The following is a 19557-nucleotide window of genomic DNA, read 5'->3' as shown; positions in this document are numbered from 1 at the left end:
CAGTATGGCGCTTTCTCAAAAAGTTGCAAATAAGGGGAGCTCTGGTGGCCTAGTGGCAAGGAGCTGCAACTACAATCCCAGAGGCACACGGTTCGAATCCACCAGATGCTCTGCCGGGGAAGGAGGGACAGTCTCCTCCTGTACCAGTCAGATCTGATTTGATGGTACACTCACACAAAAATAATAATAATAATAAAAAGTTGCAAATAGAGATACCATTTGACCCTACTACTGGGAATATACCCCAAAGAGACCATAACTGCCACCCAAGCAGATATATGCACACCCATGTTTATTGTGGCTTTGTTCACAATAGCAAGTAGTTGGAAACAACCTAAGTGCCCATCAATGAATGAATGGGTAGAGAAGCTGTGGTATATTCACACAGTGGAATACTATGCTGCACTGAAAAACAAGGAACTCATGCAATATATTATTCAAAATGGGTGACCCTGGAGGACATTATGCTGAGTGGAGTATCTCAGTCACAAAAGGACAAATACTACATGGTGCCACTGTTGTAAAACAGGACTGACCTTGCAGTTGGGGAGAGACTGAGAAAGATGGGTTCAGTAATATATATTGCATTAAAACAGATGAGGGAGAAAACTGTTTAAAGGGCTATGTGATTAGTTATTTTTGTCATGACAGGAGTCTAGAGCAAAGGCTACATGGTGGAGTGGACCTGGGGGAAGGTTTGTAAGACAAAGAATTTTACTTTTTCAAGAGGGTACTATACTAGGGGGGAGGGTTAGGAGGGGAGGAAAGTGCAACAATGAATGAATGGAAATCCAAAGTCTCTGTAAATTTTTACTGAAATTAATAATAAATTTAAATGAAAAGAAAAAAGTCACCATCTGCTAATATGGCTTATCTGAGGACACTGGAGAAATTGAATCCATTTTTATTTTGGAAAAAAAGATGGACGTTGTCAGATTTCATTTTGTTCTGATCCACAATCAATTCTCACAGTGGCAGCAGTCAAGAAATCAAAAGACATATTAGATTGTAGAAATCAGCTGTCAAGGGCCTCGCCAAAAGTACTAAAGAGCAAAGATGTCCACTTAAAGACTAAGGTCTGCCTGCCTGTCCAAGCCGTGATCTCTGTAGTTGCTTTGTATGCATTCTTTTTTTTTTCTATAATTATATTTTATTAATTTTCATAAACATTTACAGAGATTTTGGGCTTCCACTCATTCATTGTTGCACTATTCTCTCTACCCTCCTCCCAGTTTGTTCTTGTCCAAATGCCACAGTGCTTGTCAAAGCCAGTTCTGATTAATCTTCTTTGTCAGTGTGTCCTTTGCCATTCCCTATCACTCCTCCCTGAGAGAGACTTTACCCTGAGTCATAAGGAAAAGGGGACGGCGTATTCTCTTAGCTACTTCCTGCTGAAAAGGGACGCTGTGGGTTTCAGGGTGAAGATCTTCTCTCACTACTCTAAAGGGCCCCTTTGGCAGTAGGAAACACATAGACTATTATGGAGATTGATTTTGGAATTCAGATGCAATCTTATTGATTGTGCTTGGCTGTACATGTACATATCCTTGAAGATGTATCATGGGGGTGTTGCAACCTAGAAGACACAAATTTGACTAACAAGTTATAAGTACATGAGTCCAAAAATTATGGAAAAGTAAAAGAAAAGATTCTTTCATTGTGTTACAAACCCTCCCCCAGGTCCCCTCCACCATGCAGCCCTCGCTCTAGTCTCCTGTGATGACAGAAATACCCAGTTACATCTCTCTTTTAAACAGTTTTCTCCCTCCTCTGTTTCAGTGCAGTATACATTATTGAACCCATCTTACTCAGTCTCTCCCCAACCCCAAGGACAGTCCCATTCTACGACAGTGGCATCATGTAATATTTGTCCTTTTGTGACTGGGATATTTCACTCAGCATAATGTTCTCCAGAGTCAACCATTTTGAATAATATTGCATGAGTTCCTTGTTTTTTAATGCAGCATAGTATTCCATTGTGCGAATATACCACAGCTTCTCTAGCCATTCGTTTGTTGATGGGCACTTAGGTTGTTTCCAACTCCTTGCTATTGTGAACAAAGCTGCAATAAACATGGGTGTGCATATATCTGCTTGGATGTCAGCTATGGTCTCTTCAGGGTATATTCCCAGTAGTGGAATTGCTGGGTCAAATGGTATCTCTATTTGCAACTTTTTGAGAAAGCGCCATACTGCTTTCCACAGGGGTTGCACCATTTTACACTCCCACCAACAGTGAATCAGGGTTCCAGTTTCTCCACAACCTCGCCAGCATTTGTTGCTTGCTGTTCTGTTAAATTTTGCTATTTTGACTGGGGTGAAATGATATCTCATAGTTGTTTTAATTTGCATCTCTCTTAGGGCTAGGGATTTTGAGCATTTCTTCATGTGTTTGTTAGCCATCTGAATGTCGTCTTCGGTGAAGTGCCTGTTCATATCCTGTGCCCATTTTTCTATTGGATTATTTACCTTTATCTTGTTGTGGTGCTCAAGTATTTCATAAATTCTGGATATAAGTCCCTTATCTGATATGTTATTACCGAATACTTTTTCCCAGTCAGTGGCTTCCCTTTTTACCCTACTGGAGAAGTTTTTGGATGTGCACCTTTCTTGATTTTAAACCATGCAGTATTCCTTTGCTCTGTTCAGACAACAGCCTCTTATATACATGGAAGTTTCTCATCCACAGAGTTAGGTGTTCTGAGATTCCCATTTTTCTCAATTTTTTTATTGTGATCTACACAATCAAATATCATTGCATGTAGCCAGTAAAACACAGATAGACATCTTTTTGGTATTCTCTGATTTCATCTGACGGACATCAGCAATGTTATACATGAAGCCATGGGCTCTTTTAAATCCTGCTTGAATTTCTGGAAGTTTTCTGTTAATGTACTGTTCTGCTGCAAGGAAGGACCTTTCCTTGGAGACAGACATCATGTTTGGAAGGGTAGAGGGACTGAGAAAGAGAAGGAGACCCTCGATGAGATGGATTGATGCAGTGACTAAGGTATTGAAGGTAGTTGTGTCAGAGACAGTAAAGTTGGCACAGGATAGAGCAGGTTTCAGGGCTATTGTACACAGGGTAGCTATGAGTTGCAAGTGACTTGATGGCACATAACAACAACAACAGCAGCAACACTGTTCTGTTATTATGTGCTGTCAAGTTGCCTGTGACTCATAACGACCCTATGTACTGTTCTAGCCATTTTTAAATAATCTTCAGCAAGATTTTGCTTGCATGTGACAGTAAAGATACTGTTTGATACTGTCCACGTTCTGTTGGTTCACCTTTTTTGGGAATAGGAACATAGATTGATCTCTTCCAGTCAGTTGGCCAGGTTTCCAGGCTTCCAGATTTCTTGGCACAGTCTGGTGAACACCACCTTGGAGATACCAGGCTGCACCTGTTTGCTGAGATGTGTCAGTTGGTATTCTGACAATCCTAGACCTTATTTTTCTCCTTAGATTTATTAATACAGTGTAGGACATCAAGGAATTTCCTAGGTGAACCAATTTTACATTCCTAGAATAAACTGCAAGGAACTTGGTGGCTTAGTGTTAAGGAGTTGCACTGCCAGTCCAAAGGCGTGTGGTTTGAATCCACCAGCTGCTTTATGGGAGAAAGATGTTCAATCTTGTCTTGTGCAGTTGCCTTTGAAAACCTACTGGAAAGTCAGCCGTGAGTTGATTCTGACTTGATGATGCATAATAACAACAACAGCAACAGAAAAAAATTCCAATTGATCCAGTTGTTTTGTTAATGTGATGTTGGGTCCTGTTAATATTTTGTTACTATTTTTGCATTAAAATAATAAGTGATATTTGTCTGTATTTCCTTTTTTTTGTATTGCCTTTATCAGAGTAAAGAGTCTAGAGTCTATCTTATAAAAATAAATCTGGAATAATTAGAAGAGTGTTGGGGGCTTTCTATATTGGATATTGTGTTACTGTATACCACCGGTTGGAACTGACTCATAGCTGACTCTCCAGCAGGTTTCAAAGACACTAAATCACAGGTGAGAAAATTGCCCATCTTTCTTCTGTGGTGCAGCTGGTAGATTCGAACCGTGTGCCTTCGGGTTGGCATGCAGCTCTTCGTAGGACTGGTTGCATTCCCATGTGAAGCTTTGGAGGCCTGGAGAGTTATTTGGGGTTGTTACTGTTGTTATGTGCCATCAAGTCATCTGCGACCTATAGCGACCCTGTGTACAAAAAGCCTGCCCTGGGTCAGTCTCAGTGACTCCAACACAACTACCCCCATTGCCCCAGTCACTGATCAGTCCATCTCATCCGGGGTCTTCCTCTCCTGTGCTGTCCCTACACCCGGCTAGCATCATGTCCTTCTCCAGGGATCAATCCCTCCTGGCCACATGCCCAAAGTAAGTTAGGACGAGCTTTAAAATCCTAGCCTCCAAGACAGACCTGTTTGTTTTCTTGGTGGTCCATGGTCTGTTCAAGACTCTTCTCCAGCACCACAACTCAAAGGCATCAATTCTTCTAGCATCCTTCATCATTATCCAGCTTTCTGATGCATAGCAGGTAATTGTAAAGACCATGGACTTGATCAAACACACCTTAGTCTCTAGAGTGACATCGTTGCTTCTCCATACTCTGGAAATTTTGGGGGTAATTCCTTAATAATTTTTTTCTGCTTATTTTATTGAGCTCAGTTTAGCAGCTTATGTTGTCTACTGGTGTTCATTGTGTTTAACTCTTGTTTCCCTAGGATAATATCCATTTTGCTTAGATTTTCAAATTTATTTATGTAGAATTCTATAGTCACTGTTTCAGACAGGGCTACATTACTTTATTAACAAGGTAAATACTACCTTGCTTCCTGGGTACTCAATCCCTGTTAAGTTAAAAAGGAGAGACATTGATTCTGCAGGGAGAAGATAGGGGGTTGAGAGAGAGACAGCCTTACTGAGAAGCAAAACCACGGGTTCAGTGAAAAAAAAGTGAAATTAAGTACAGACTAGTAAACACGCATAGGTAAGCCTGTGTCTGCCTGGCGTATTGAGTCATCCAGCACTGGATTCGGTAACTGTTTCCCCTTGTAATTTTCTCTTTTTCTGTATTTGATTTTTTTTGCCATTTATTCCCTAATTTCCTTTCTGGACTTTTTGGTTGTTTTATCCCGTGTCTTTTCTAGTTTTTGAGTTTTTTTTTTTCAGTTTTGTTGTTAAAATGCTTTGGATTATGCTTTTTGTGATCAAAGCTATAAATGTATTGCATGCATTCATTTATGTTATTCATTGACTATTATATAGTGCTTTGTTTGTTTGCTTTTTAAATGTGTGATTTCATTTGAATTTCCCCTTTAACCTAAGCATCATTTAGCAAATGCTTTTTTCATTTCCACCAGATGGAAAGAATCATTTTTTTAACTGTTTTTTTAAAATATTAGTTTGGCTTTTTCTCTATAATTTTTTCCTTTTTTTATTAATGATTTTTAAAATTAATTTTCATGAAAGTTTACAGAAACTTAGGCTGTCTAGTCATTCGTTATTGAAAAAAAAACCCTAGTTTGTAAAAATACTAGTTTAAGTGCATTGTGATCCTAGAGTATTACTTGTAATAGAATCTTCTAGAACGTACTATTTTCTTTCAGCCCTAATGCTGTTGTTGTTATGTGCCAATGGATTCATAGCTGCCCCACCAGTGGGTTTTCATCGGCACTGAATAGCAAAGGAGGAGATTGCTCATCTGTCTCCTGCAGAGCAGCTGGTGGATTTGAACCACAAACCTTTGGGACTGCAGTGGAGCTTCTTACCACTGGGCTGTCGATGACAGATGTTATACATATGCCAAGTACATTTGAGAAAAGGATGCATTTGCTAGTAGGAAGGTGTCAGGTTCATAGTAGGAGCTGTGAATGTTGGGTGAACAGCCAATCATGCTTCCACCTCATTGACGGTTGGAATCTTCTAAGTGCCTCTGCAGGAAAGAGATGGACAATTTCTCTTTTCTGAGACTTTTAGCCTTGGAAACATGTTCCAGGATCTCTGAGGTGGAACTGACTTGACAGTGGTGAGTTCAAGTTCAAAGTTCCATAAAGATCTGTAATGTATCGTGTTGATTCTACATTTCGTTACTTATTTTTGTCCACTTGACATGACCCGCATTGAATGCAGTATATCACACTCTCCAAATCTAGTGTTTGCTTCCATGGCCTGTGGATTCTACTTCATAAAGTTCATGTTTGTGTTATTGTTGTTGTAGTTATGTGCCAAAGAGTCCTTCAACTAACTCATAGTGACCCTGTATACAACAGTTCTGAAGTCTGCCCTGTCCTGAGCCAGTCTCCTGCCTCTGACACACCTACCCCCATTGCTCCAGTCACTGTATCAATCCATTTCATCCAGTGTCTTCCTCTCCTGCACTATTCCTCCACCCTTCCAAGCATGATGTCCTTCTCCAAGGACCAGTCCCTCCTGGCCACAGGCCCAAAGAATATGAAACAGTCTCAAAATCCTTGCCTCCAAGAAGCAGCTTGGTTTCACCCTCTCCAGTACACACCTGTTTGTTCTCTTGGCGGTCCATGTTCAGTATTCTTCTCTAACACCACAACTCAAAGGCATTGATTCTTCTTCTGTCATTGTTAGTCATTGTGCAGCTCTCTGATGCATCGCAAGTAATTGCAAAGACCATGGCCTGAATCATTTGCCTGAACCATAATGAATTATATTACTAGTTGCATAGATTTTTTAACTGTTACATCTTCATTGCTAATTACAACTTTTAGCATGAAAGGTATTTGGAAAATTTGATGGCTTGGGGCCAAAATTCCATTTTACCTGTTAGCAGGATTTCAACTCCTGCTTTCTAATTGTTTCCATTTGCCTAATATGCCCTAAACTCTAGTGGCCTAGTGGTAAGAAGTTATGCTGCAATCCCTAAAGTTACATGGTTCAAATCCACCAGCTGCTCTGTGGGAGAAAAACGAGCAGTCCCCGTCTGTGCAGTTTACTGCCTCTGAAAACCTGCTGGAGGGTCAGCTATGAATTGGTTCCACCTTGACAGCACACAACAACAACCTCTCTAGTTTTAACATTTTAGAATATTTTTTTTCCTTTCTACCCCCCTTTTCTTTACTCGCTTATAGGGATCCTTAGTGGCTGTCTTAGGCTGGGTTCTCTAGAGAAGCAAAATCAGTATGTGTGTGTGTGTTTGGGGTGGGGGAGAGAGAGTATGTGTGTGAGAGTGTGTGCGCGCATGCGTGTGTGTGTGTGTGTGTGTGTGTGGAGTGACTTACACATTTGTAAATCACTTGCTATGTTGCTAAGAGCTGGACAATGAGTAAGGATGACAGAAGAAGAAAGACTGATGCCTTTGAACTGGGGCTGGAGAAGAGTAATGAACATCCCATGTGGATAAGACCTTCCAAAGACCCAACAGCTAGGTCCTGGACACAGTGCAGCCAGAGTGCTCCTTGGATTCAAGGATGGTGAAGCTTCATCTCGCATACTTTGGGCGCGTTGCTGAGAGAGGCTGTTCCTCGGAGACAGACATCATGCTTGGAAAGGAAGATGAAAGAGAGGAAGACCCTCAACCAAGTGGACTGACACAGTGACTCCGTCGATGGGCTTGAGTGTGTCCGAGACGGTGAGGATGGCACAGGACAGGACACGGTTCAGTCTGTTCAAAGGGCAGCTAAGAGTTGTACTCGACTTGATGGCACCTCACAACAGCAGACGACAGGTGCTTCCAGCCCCACGTGGCGGCAGGCAGCTGTGGAGACTGACAAAGTCAAGGCCAGCAGCAGACAAGGCAGGCCATCGGTCTAAGGAGCCAACGAGGTGACAGTCCAGCGGCGAGATCAAGATTAAGCAAAAGGCAAATGAACACTGCCAGACCTTCTAGATGTGGCAACGCCCCCCCACCTTAAACACCCCATCTGGAGAGCTAACCAGCACCTCACAGCAAAGCCCGTCAGAGGACTAGTTAGGTCAGACCTCATCAAGGGAGTAAGCACAACACGGCCGCCAAGCCAGCGCATCATGGGGAACCCCAGGTTGACCCTCAATCCCAGCCGTCCCAGTGGGTGAAGAGCTTACCTGCTAAGGAAAGGTCGTGATTGGAACGTAGCAGCCGTGTGTTGGGAGGATGTGGGAGGCTGCTCCTGGGAGGTTTCCCTGTGGGGCGGTGCTGTGAGACTTGGGAGCATTGGGCTTGGACATTGGGGTTTTAGTTCTATATTCTGGATATGAGTCTTATCCAATGTGTGCGTGTGTGTGTATGTACGTATTTGTGTGTTTGTGTGTGTTGTTGTTGTTGTGGTGGTGGTGGTGGTGGTGTGCCGTCAAATCGCCTGAAACTCATAGCGACCCTGTGTACAACAGCCTAAACCCTGCTCTGTCCTGTGCCAGCCTCACTGTCTTCGACACACCCACCCCCATTACCCCAGTCACTGAATCAGTCCACCTCCTAGAGGGCCTTCCCCTTCTGCTCTGTCCCTCTACTCTCGCAAGCATGATGTCCTCCAAGGACTGGTCCCTCCTTGCAACATGTCTAAAGTATGTCAGATGGAGCCTCAGAATCCTTGCCTCCAAGGAGCAGCCTGGTCTCACCTTCTCCAAGATGAGCCTGTTTGTTCTGACAGTCCGTGGTATATTCAATAGTCTTTTCCAGCACAAAGGTATCTCAAAGCCTACATCTTCTACAGCTCAAAGGCATCAATTCTTCTGTCAGCCCTAGTCATTGTCCAGCTTTTTGATCCATAGCAAGTCATTGGAAAGACCAGGGCCCGTGCACCTTCGCCTTTTGATCTTTGGTGGTTTATTATTCCATGGAGTGAGTGCCTCTCTACTGTTCACCTTGGAGGTGCACCATAGCTTTTAGCCAAACAACAGAAAGTTTAACCAAAGGATGTTTTGTTCCAGATTCAAAGGATGACCAAAAATCATTTTCTTGGGCTGTCTACCAGTTTCTTTGAGTGCAGAAAGCCTGATTGGTTTTTTAGTTTTGAGGGGTTTTTTTTTCCGCATTTCCCCCCACATTATCTGAGATCTTCTTTGATCCTTTGGTCAGCACTGAAAGCCAGGCACCATCTAGGTGTTCTGGTCTCATGGTGTTGGAGGTTGGGTGTGGCGTGTCCCTTTCATCCTGTGGACTCATTGTTTGTATACATCTTGGTTTTTCTTCTCACTTCTTCATTGCAGACAAGAAGAGACCCTATGTTAAAAGCTTCTCATAAGGTTGTAAGCCCCCATCACTACTCATCAAATTAGGGTGTGGAGCTTTGTCTTTGTGGCCTACATTCTGCCAGTTGACTTTCATGTTCCCATCTGAGGGCTATGACCGTTCTTATCCAAGTGCCTTTGTGTACATGTGAGGCGCTCTTCAGGGTGTTTAAGAATAGTGGCTAGAACTGGTGAGCTGTAGGATGGAATGTTGATTTGCTAAAGGAAGTGAGGCGTTTATGATAAGACCTCCTATTGAAAAATCCATGAGGTTAGGCAACATGGCGCTGGAGACCAGTTTGAAAGTCATCTACAGGACTTGACAGCACTTAACAACGTTGGCCTAGTAGACAGAAAGTTATGCTACCAAGCCCAAGGTGGGTGATTTTAATATGCAGCCCTCAGGCCTGGTTTAAATTGCTTTTTGTCAGACATTCTTCTAGGTGGTACAGCATTGGTCTGTTCATTTGCTGTACAGAGGTAACTCGTGGTTACTGTGATGCCAGACACTGTGACACTGGTGTGTCAAATGTAATAGTGGTTACACATGGTGGACAGTGTTTGGTGGAGCTCCCCGATTAAAACAAATTTGGAGGAAGGAGCGGCATCCACTTCCAAAATGGCTTGCCTCTGGAAACTCTATGAACAGTGCTCAGGTCTTCTGTTCATAGGGTTTCTATAAGTCGTCTACGACTCGACGGCACTTAACAATGGGGCTAGTAGGTCTTAAGGTGTGCAAGTTAGTTCCACTTGTTCTCCAAATGGTCGTTCAGAGTTAAAGCTCCTCCCTAAAGTCAAAGCCAGGTTACAGTTGTGCTCCATCTTTGTCAACCTCTGACACACTGTTGAATGTTTTGTTAATCTGACAACAGCGTCATGTTAGCACACTGTGGTTTTGACAGCGTTCCCAAGATTATGAATTGGGTAAACGCCTTTTCACATGTTTATTGGATGTTTATATTTCTTACGAAGTGTCTGTTTAAGTCTTTTGCTCACTTCTCCTTTTGCTGTTTGCTTTTTTTTAATTGTGTTGATTTATATGTCCTGTACATACAGATAAGACTCTATAACTTGTCTTTCCCTCACTCGCCTCCTACGTGTGTTTATATTTTTGAATCTACAGAGAAGTCCCATATGTAATATAATGAATACTTTTCACTTGTGTATACCAGTTTCTTAACATTTTACGGTGTTTGTTTTTCCTCTTGGACCATCTATTTCTCATGTAAATAGATAGATATCAAGAGAATTTTTCCCCCTCAAATATTTGAAGATAGCTTGCAGGTGTAGCATTTTACTACTAATATTTTAGCTTTTATGGAGCTGTGGTGGCCCAGTGGTAAGGAGTTGCACTGTCAAAGCAAAGGCACACGGTTTGAATCCTCCGGCTGCCCCAGGGGAAAAGAATGGAAAATCTCCTCCCGTGAGATTTACTGCTTCTAGAAATTCACTGGAGCATTGGATTTGCATGAGTTTCAACTCAACATTACATAACAGTGGGTTGTTGTTGTTGTTAAGTGTCATCGAGTCATAGACAGCTCATAGCAACCCTAAACACTTGTGTGACTTTCATCCTTTCTCCAGGTTCATAGGGTTTCAAGAGGCAAGCTGTTTACAGAAGTGGATGCCACTCCTGCTTCCAGGCTTGTTTTAATCGGGGAGCTCCACCAAACACTGTCCGCCACGAGTGACCAATATCACATCTGGCACATCAGGGTCTCAGTGTTCAGCATCACAGCCACCACAAGTTACCTCTGTACAGCAAGTGGACACACCAGGCCTATGCGACCTAGAATAACAATGCAGAAACAACATTTTAGCATTTATCGTCTTGGAACAAGGATATTATTCAACAACAACAAAAGTAACTCTCTTTCCTACAAAACAATTAATGTTAATTAATGTAATTTACAGTTCCCATTTAAATTTGTCTGTCCCTAAATTATCCTTAGAGCCCTACTTTATTTTTTTTTTAATTCTAGAATCTTTTCAAAGTTCACACACAGCATTTGGCTGTTATATCTCTTTATTCCCGTAATTTCAGAGTCATCTTGCATTTTGAGATTTTTTTTAGAGTCTAAGCTAGTTGTCTTGTACAATTTCCTGTAATCTAATTGTCCCAGTGTTTCCTCATGTTGGCCTCCAGTTGAACATTTCTGGCATGAATGCACAAGAAGGGTGCTGTGCCTTTGCATTGCATCACATCAGGAGATAAGTGACGCCAGGTTGTTTACTGTTGGCGATGCCAACGCCTGCCAGGTGGTTAAGGTGGTGACAGCCAGGTGTCTGCTTTGTAAAGGTACATGTTCCCTTTGTGACCACTGAATCATTTGTCAGGTAATACTTGGGCACCATTCAAATCTAGTTCAAACACCTTTCACCCAGGTTGTATCTTTTTTCAAATCTCTGTGGTAATTTTTTTTTTTAATAAGTGCATACAACTTCATCTTATGTGGATCCACAGTTAACACTCTTGGTACCAGCAGTCGGGAAATCAGGAGATGTATTACACTGGGGAAAAGTCTGCAATTAGGGACCTCTCTAAATTATTGAGGAGTAATGATGTCACTTTAAGGACTAAGGTGCGTCTGATTCAGGCCATAGTTTTTCTGATCTCTTGCTGTGCGTCTGAAAACTGAACAGTGAATAAGGATGACAGAAGAAGAATTTTTTAACTTATTTTAATAATTTAAATGAACATTTACAAAGATTTTGGATTTCCATTCATTCATTGTTGCACTTTTCTCCCTGCCCAGCCCTCTCCCCTGCCCCCCTGCCCCAGTTCGCTCCTGTCTTTGAAAAGTAAAAGAAAAATTCTTTCTTTGATATACAATACCCCCGCACCCCTCCCACTGCCCCAAGTACACTCCACTATGCAACCTTAATTGTGGACTCTTGTGAAACAGAAGAAGAATTGATGCCTTTGAGTTGTGATATTGGAGTAGAGGACTGAACATCTCGTGGGGGAATAAAAGAACAAATAAATATGTCGTGAAGAGGGTGGAGCCGAAGTGCTCTTTGGAGACAAGAATGATGAGGCTTTGCCTTCCATGCTTTGGGCATGTTTCTAAGAGGGGCTATTTCTTGGAGAGGGACATGACGCTCAGAAGGGCAGAGGGTCGGCGAAGGAGAGGAAGACCCTCAACCAGGTGAACTGACACAGTGACTGCTACAGTGGGCTTTAGTGTGTCAGGAAGTAGGAAGATGGCACAGGATAGGACAGGGTTCAGATCTGCTATTCATCGGGTCACTATGAGTCATACCCGATTCAACGGCACCTAACAACAACTAACACAACAATTCTCTATTACAGTATTCATTACTTTTTTTCCCTTCATTTTATTATTTTGTGTGTGTGTGTGTGTACCGTCAAAACAGATCTGACTGGTACAGGAGGAGATTGTTCTTCCGTCTCCAGCAGAGCATCTGGTGGATTTGAACCGTGCACCTCTGGGATTGCAGTACACCTTCTTGCCACTAGGCCACCAGAGCTAGCCAGTATTCATTACTTTTTTTTTTTATTATTAAATTTTATTAGTTTCAGTGAACACTCACAGGGATTCTGGGCATTCACTCCTTCATTGCTGCACCATTCTCTCCACCCTCCTCCCCAGTTTGTTCTTCTTCCCCGCCATCCGAATGTCTGTTTTAATTGTCCAATTGCCACAGTGCTTGTCAAAGTCAGTTCTGATTAATCTCCTTTGTCGGTGTGTCCTTTGCCATTCCCTATCACTCCTCCCTGAGAGAGACTTCACCCTGAGTCATAAGGAAAAGGGGATGGTGTATTCTCTTGGCTACTTCCTACTGAAAAGGGACGCTGTGGGTTTCAGGGTGAAGATCTTCTCTCACTACTCTAAAGGGCCCCTTTGGCAGTAGGAAACACATAGACTATTATGGAGATTGATTTTGGAATTTAGATGCACTCTTATTGATTGTGCTTGGCTGTACATGTTCATATCCTTGAAGATGTATCATGGGGGTGTTGCAACCTAGAAGACACAAATTTGACTATTCATTACTTTTTGAAATTTCTTAAAACATAACACAGCAATAAACATGGTAGTGTGTTTACAAAGAAAAAATTTTTAAAACAGTCAATATTTTTATATATAATTTTGTATTATAATCTAATATTGCACACAGTAGCCTCACCCCTCTGCTCTGTGGGTCTAATTTTGACGCTGTGATTTATGACGCCTTTCCCTCATGGTGCCCTGACCGCTGGTTTGTAGCCCCATGTCCTCATGCCTTGGCCCTCTTGGCCTGGGTTGAAGCTTGGTCTCTTCTGTGGAGACGAGCACACACTGATATTTTGGGACTGCCAGAGTTGGTGTGAATTGGGTGAGAACTTGCCTGGCGACGTGTATTACCCGTAGGTTCGAGTTTAGTTCTGAGGCAGTGTATCAGTGTAACATGATGCAATGTTCTGATGCACATCTATCCCTGTGAGGTCTGTTAGGGAAATACTGTTAGATTACCATGTCGGGAGGGGCGTAGACTTGGCCTTTCATTTCTCAGACGTCATCAGAACCATGAAGTCGAGGTTGCAGTGCAGCAGATGCCCCAGGGCAATAAGCTCCTGGCTCTGTGACCTTCAGAGGCTGTAAATTGCACGGGAGGAGATTGCCCATGTTTCTCCCTGGAAGAAGCTGGCGGGTTCAAACCGTTTACCTTCGCACTGGCAGTGCAATTCCTTACCCCTAAGCCACCAGAGCTCCCCTAAGACCTCATCAGGCTCTACTTTTATTTGCTATTGTTTGACCTCTTGAGGACAAGAGACCTTCCCCCCCCCAAATTAAGGGGTGCACTGGAGTTGGTTTGCTTGGGTTTTGTTCTTTTTAATTATTAGCATTTTTGTTGTTTGAGTGGGAGGGCTGCTCAGAGCATCAGTTATTGTTTACCGTGAAGTCAGAAGCGACCCATAGCTGACCCTCTGGTGGGTTTTCAGAGGCAGGTAGTTGCACAGGAATTAACTTCTCCCACAGAGCAGCTGGTGGCCTTGAACCACGTGCCTTCGGGATTGCAGCGTAGCTTCTGGCCACTAGGCCACCAGAGCTCCCTCACAGCATCTTGTTCTTGTTGTCGTTAAGTGCCATTGAGTCGTAGAAGGCTCAGTGACTCTGTAAATGAAAGGCCTGAACACTTGTATAAATTTCCTCATTTCTCCAAGCTACAAAGTGATGCCTGGCTGGCCCCTGTGGTTGTGGGATGCCCAGGAATGCCCTTAAGGGTCATGGGAGCTACTGGTGGTGTTCCCAGGATCCTGTGAGGCTGGTCCTTGCGATGCACAGGGCTCCGGGTGTCACATGCACACAGTCCAGGAGCAGGGCCTGGTGGGCACCCACCAGCGAGGCCAGCTCCTCCCAGGCTAGGGCAGATAAGCTGGCACGTCCTAGACCTGCCCTGTATTCCGAGTAGCCAGAACCCAGGGTATCTCAGGTCAGCCAGTGCCTGGGGCACGTTTGGGTCATGGCCCCACTGTCTTGTCTCACTCTTGGTGCCCTTTGTCACATGCCAAGTCTCTTCAGTGATCATGTGGCTTTATAGAAGGGCGAGAGAGGCTCTCAGGAGATGAGAACTGGAGGTCAGGCCCTGCAGCCTGTGCAGTGACCGATGGGACCACAGCTTACATGGGCCAAGGTGCAAACCCCCTGCAGTCCAGGAAGGGCAGCTGGTTACCAACATCTTGAGTAGGGACCTGTAGGGACCCGGCCCCGCCTGCTGTTCTGCCGGACATCAGTGCTGACACAGCCCAGAGGGCTGTGGTCCTTTTATGCCAGCAGGCTGTCAGTGAGCATACTCCCTCCTCGCCCTGAGGGGCCACCCTTGTGTCCCTGGGGCCACTGCATGGCCTGAGGTGAGCACCAGGGGTGCCAACTGGCCGCATCCACTCAACCTAGGCTCAGATTTCTGTTCCAGAGGAAGACTCAGGTACCCATTTCTGTGGGACTAGTGGGGGTGGGGGGGTATGGAGGGCAGGCCTGGATTGCTCCTGCTATGGTATGTCACGGGACGGGGTGGGCGTGGGGGTAGACGACAGTCACCCTCCCGTGTGCGCTGAGGTCAGGGGCCTGCAGGGACTCCTGCCCGTCAGGTGGGAAGGCTGTCAGATTCACACCACTGTGTCCGATTCCCTTCCCTTTTCATTTTTGGAAGGCCGTGCCGCACTCTGACATTTTCAGAGAAGTAGGCAGAGTGCGAAGTGGAGCCGCGTGGATTCAGTTTCATGTTCCTCGCCCTCCGGGGGGAACAGACATGCGATGGGACAGTGAAACGAGGCAGCCTGCGGTGTAAGCGATAGGACCCATTGGCTCCCGCACAAGGAGAGGGTCAGAGCCTCTCTGCGCGGGACGGGCCTGGGGCCAGCAGAGATAGGATAATGCGATTATTCTCAATTAGATTAATAAAGAATAATTAGATGTCATAAATCAAGTAATTGTAGGATATTGTCATGGGGAAAATATGTAGCTAGAATTAATTAGTTTTCAAATAAAGCATTTATTTTAATTGCTTGAAATGATGGAGCCCTTAATTGCCGATGCATCATTTTGGCCGGAGCTTTTCGGTTGTTGTAACAACGTGACAGGTTTGTTCCTCTTTTCCCTCCCCTCCTCCCCCTCCCCACACCGTTCTGGGGGAACAATGGAGAAGCACTTGATTGCATCACCTCAGAGCCAGGCTCCTGGTGAGGTTCTGGAAACGCCCACCAGGCCGCAGGCAGGTGGCAAGTGTGGGCTTAACTTTCCTGGCGCTCGCCCGAGGCCGCTCTGCTGTCTGCATGTGCTGGGCGTGTGTGTGTGTGTGTGTGTGTAGCTGTGTGCTTGTGAATGGGTGTGCGTTTGAGTGTAAATGCAAGCACGTGTGTGGGTGCATGTAAGTGCATACGTGTACCCAGGCCTATCTGTGAGCTCCACATGCGTCGCTGAGTGTATTCATATATGCATGCGTGTGTGTACATACATGTGTGTATGTGTGATTGTGGCTGTGCGTGTGTGATATGTGTGTGTTCACGTGTGTCTGTCTGTGCAGGTGTACGTACACTTGTGTCAGTATGTGTGGGGGTGTGTATGCACCTGTGAGCGTGCGTATGTGCCCATGTGTGTGTACCTATGTGAGTCTGTGAGTGTGTGCACCAGCGACTGTATTTGTGAGCGTGTGTGTACTCTGGGTGTGATGTGTGCCTTGTCTGGACAGCATGTGGGAGCCTGGATGGACGCGGCCTGACCAGTTTCCCAGACTCTCTCTCTCTGGAGAGTGGTGGCTCTGTGTGGCTTTGTGGATTTTGTGGTTTTGTGGATTTTGAAGGTGCATCAGCACCTCTCTCTGAACTCCTCCCCGGCCTGCCTGCCCAGGGCTGTGGCCCCGCCAACATCTCCAGGCCCCTGTTATGTCTCGAGCAAGAGCAGCTGCTTTCGATTCCCCTTTCCTGCCCCTAGGAGGCTGCCTCGTGCTTGGGAAGGGTGCGATGGCTTCCGTCAAACGTGGAGAGGCTGTTAGACTGGACTCTCATCTTCTCCAAAGCAAAGAGAAAAGAGGGGTTCGTGTCCTGTCACCACCAAGTGTGTCAGAGGCCCTGGACAATGGGGTGAGGCCCTCTCACGAGGGTGCGGGGTCTTTGGAGACGCTCCTCCTGTCATGGCCTGGAGTGAGGACCATGTCTGAAGGGGTCAGGCCAGGGCTCTGGCTGGGCCAGGATCTGTAGGCTGTAGCCTTGGAGGTCTAAGCACCTTGGGTCCTAATAAACCCTGCTGTGGGCTCCTGCGGCCAGGCCTGTGTTCCCATTGTCAGGGCCTGGGCACATCTGGCCCTGCTCAGTCCCCACGGGCAGGGTCTCGTGAGCTGGTATGGAGTTCCTAGGTCTGACACCAGAGTGAGAGGCAGGGACTCCCTCTCCCCTCCAGCAGCCTCCAGGCCGACTGCCGCTGCCTGCAGCTGCTCTGGCCCCAGGATCCCTGGGTGCCGTGGCCTTGGCCTGGGTGAGCAGGCAGCGGGGAGAAGGGCCCCTGCCAGCTGACTCCTGGGATAGTCTCCCTGTGCCACACTCGGTGTTCCTGAACCTAGAGCCCCTTACTTCTACCCCGTATTCAGAACAGTCACCCCATGTGCTGATAGCTCTGCGGGGGTACTGGGTGTGTTTCTGGTGACCCCCACTCTCTGTAGCACACCGAGAGCAGCAGGGTCAAGGCTGGCACCAGTGAGGGTGATTGTGGACCAGACTCAGAGATGGGGGGAGCTCTGTCCCCATACCCCTTGTTCTACAGGGGTCAGGGCCCAGTGCCCTTACCTGGGTGGTGACACTGGCCCTAGCCTTGAACGTGACCCTAGAGCCTCGTCCTCCCATTCACCCTCCAGGAGCCCTGGGTGGTCTTCCAGAGAAACCTGGCTCAGGCCGCTGCCTACCCTCCACTCCCAGGGATGCAGTGATCCTGTGGCCTGCAAGCCCCCAACTGCCTTGCTGGCGCCTCTTCTGAAGGGTTTTTAACCTTTGGATCCAGCCTCGCTGCCCTCCCTGTATTCTGAAGGAAGAGAGAGGGAGAAAGGGCTCTTGCTGTGTTTACGACAGGAAGAAGGCAAGACTTGACAGGAGAGGATGTGGCTGATGGCGGGGACCTTTCCTGCCTCTGGCCTCTGTGTGTACCCTGGGGGGACTCCTCTGTTACTCACTCCAGGACCTCCAGTAAACCCATGACTGGGCCACTGGGCCATCTCCCATATATGTGTGGGTTCCTCCCTCTGCACGTGTGTAGGCTCACTCTGCCTGCCCACCCGGGTCCTTGCACCTGACCCCAGGCTTTTTCCTTCTGCATGCAGCACCCAGCACGGAGCCTTCGCCTGCAGACCAGGCACATGCCTCAAGGGGGCCACCTGTGCCCTGCCAAGGCCCTCACTTTTCCTTGAAAGGTGATTACGGAAATTTGACATTGTAGAGAGCCTGGCTGGGGGCCTGCAGGGCTGTGTGTCTGTCTGTCACTACAAGTGTACCAGTGAGGGTCTCTGCTCTCTGGCTCCGCCCGGACCCTGTGTGCTGTCCGTGCACCTCACATGCTCCTGTGTGTCACCGTGCTGTCACTGCTGAGCAGGGTGTCTAGGACACACTCTTCTCCTACCTCCAGCTCGAGGCCAAGGGCCGAGACGGGAAGCGTGGCACGTCGTGACTTCTCTGTGGGGAAGGAGGGTAATGGGTGCTCAGAGGGGAGACTGAGCTGGACGAGAGGCCCACTTGGGGAGGGTTCACCGTGAGAGAGCAGCCGAAGTAAGACTGGGCCTGGGGCCAGAGCTGGAGGACACTGGTGTGCCCGGGGACCCACAAAGGAGGTGAAAGCTGTAGAGGCCAGTAGATGGAGCCTGAGGGTGAGAGAAGACAGGGAAGGATGGTACCCACGGGGTACAGGGGCCGAGTGGAGGGGTTGTGAGGGGTGCTTTAAGGCAGTGTCTAGGGAACACTCCCGGACCTCGCTGGGAGCACGGCCAATGGCTAGCCCTTGGAAAGAATGGCCAGGACTTCCCACATGGGGATTTAGTCCCCTGTGATTTGGGGGTGCAAAGAGGCATCTCTCCTCTACCCAGGAAGTGCAGAGAGCCCAGCTGTGGGCAAGGCTGCTATCCTGGAGGGGTCTCTCACATGTTCCCCCTCCCTCTCTGCAGGCACTCATGCCCTCCAGCACCATGGACCCCGCGCGGCCCCCACCACAGCCAGATCCCCAGTTCGTGCTCCGGGGCACCCAGTCGGCCGTCCACGCGCTGCACTTCTGCAGCGAAGCCCGTAATCAGGACCGCCCGCTCCTTCTCTCGGGGTGAGTACTGCTGTTTAAAACCTGACCCTGGGGGTTAGCGGGGGGATGCCAGGTGGCCACGGGGCTCACAGCGAGCCAGCGCCGGTGGGTACAGAGTTCCGGGTCATGGCAGACAGGCTCCGGCCTCACCCCTCTTCTTCCCCTCTGTCCCTGTTGGGCCTCTCACCCTGTCGTTGTGGTTAATAGACACTGTGACCCTTGCTTAGTGATGGTGGCCACTCGGGCCGACTCTCAGGTCAGGCGCACTCACCCCTTTCCTGAGTCAGGTCTATTATTACACTATTGCTTTTTCTAATAGTTGGATTATTTCACCCTCATTTAAGAACTAAAACTGGGCTCCACTTCTTCCTGGGCTGTGCTGCAGATCCTGGTTCCTCACAAGCAGGGAGCAGAGGACCCCAGATTCCTCCAGTCTCCTGAAAGAGGAATGTATGGTTCCTTTCTCCCCAAGTTCATTTCTGAGGCTGTCGGTGCTTTAAATGGAAATCACAGCCCTCACACCTCGCAGGTCATCCACGTGGCCCTTCTGACTTGGCGCGGGGGGGTCTGCCTTTCTCCTTCACTCCCTGACCTTCGTG

At 46.8% G+C, this 19557-nt stretch overlaps 1 protein-coding gene across 1 annotated transcript in view; it reads left to right on the top strand.

The window, feature by feature from the left end:
- GNB1L (guanine nucleotide binding protein (G protein), beta polypeptide 1-like) overlaps window positions 1-19557 on the top strand; it is a 53023-nt gene that overhangs the window by 1072 nt on the left and 32394 nt on the right. Inside the window, exons 2-3 of the mRNA XM_006890507.1 lie at window positions 17090-17161; window positions 18831-18979. Of these exons, the coding sequence (XP_006890569.1) occupies window positions 17090-17161; window positions 18831-18979 (221 nt within the window). The remainder of the gene's footprint in view (window positions 1-17089; window positions 17162-18830; window positions 18980-19557) is intronic.

Source organism: Elephantulus edwardii, unplaced genomic scaffold, assembly GCF_000299155.1.
Source record: "Elephantulus edwardii isolate Elephantulus edwardi_28Jun2011 unplaced genomic scaffold, EleEdw1.0 scaffold00089, whole genome shotgun sequence".
NCBI classification, from domain to species: Eukaryota; Metazoa; Chordata; class Mammalia; order Macroscelidea; family Macroscelididae; genus Elephantulus; species Elephantulus edwardii.
This window is presented reverse-complemented; position numbering and strand designations above follow the sequence as displayed.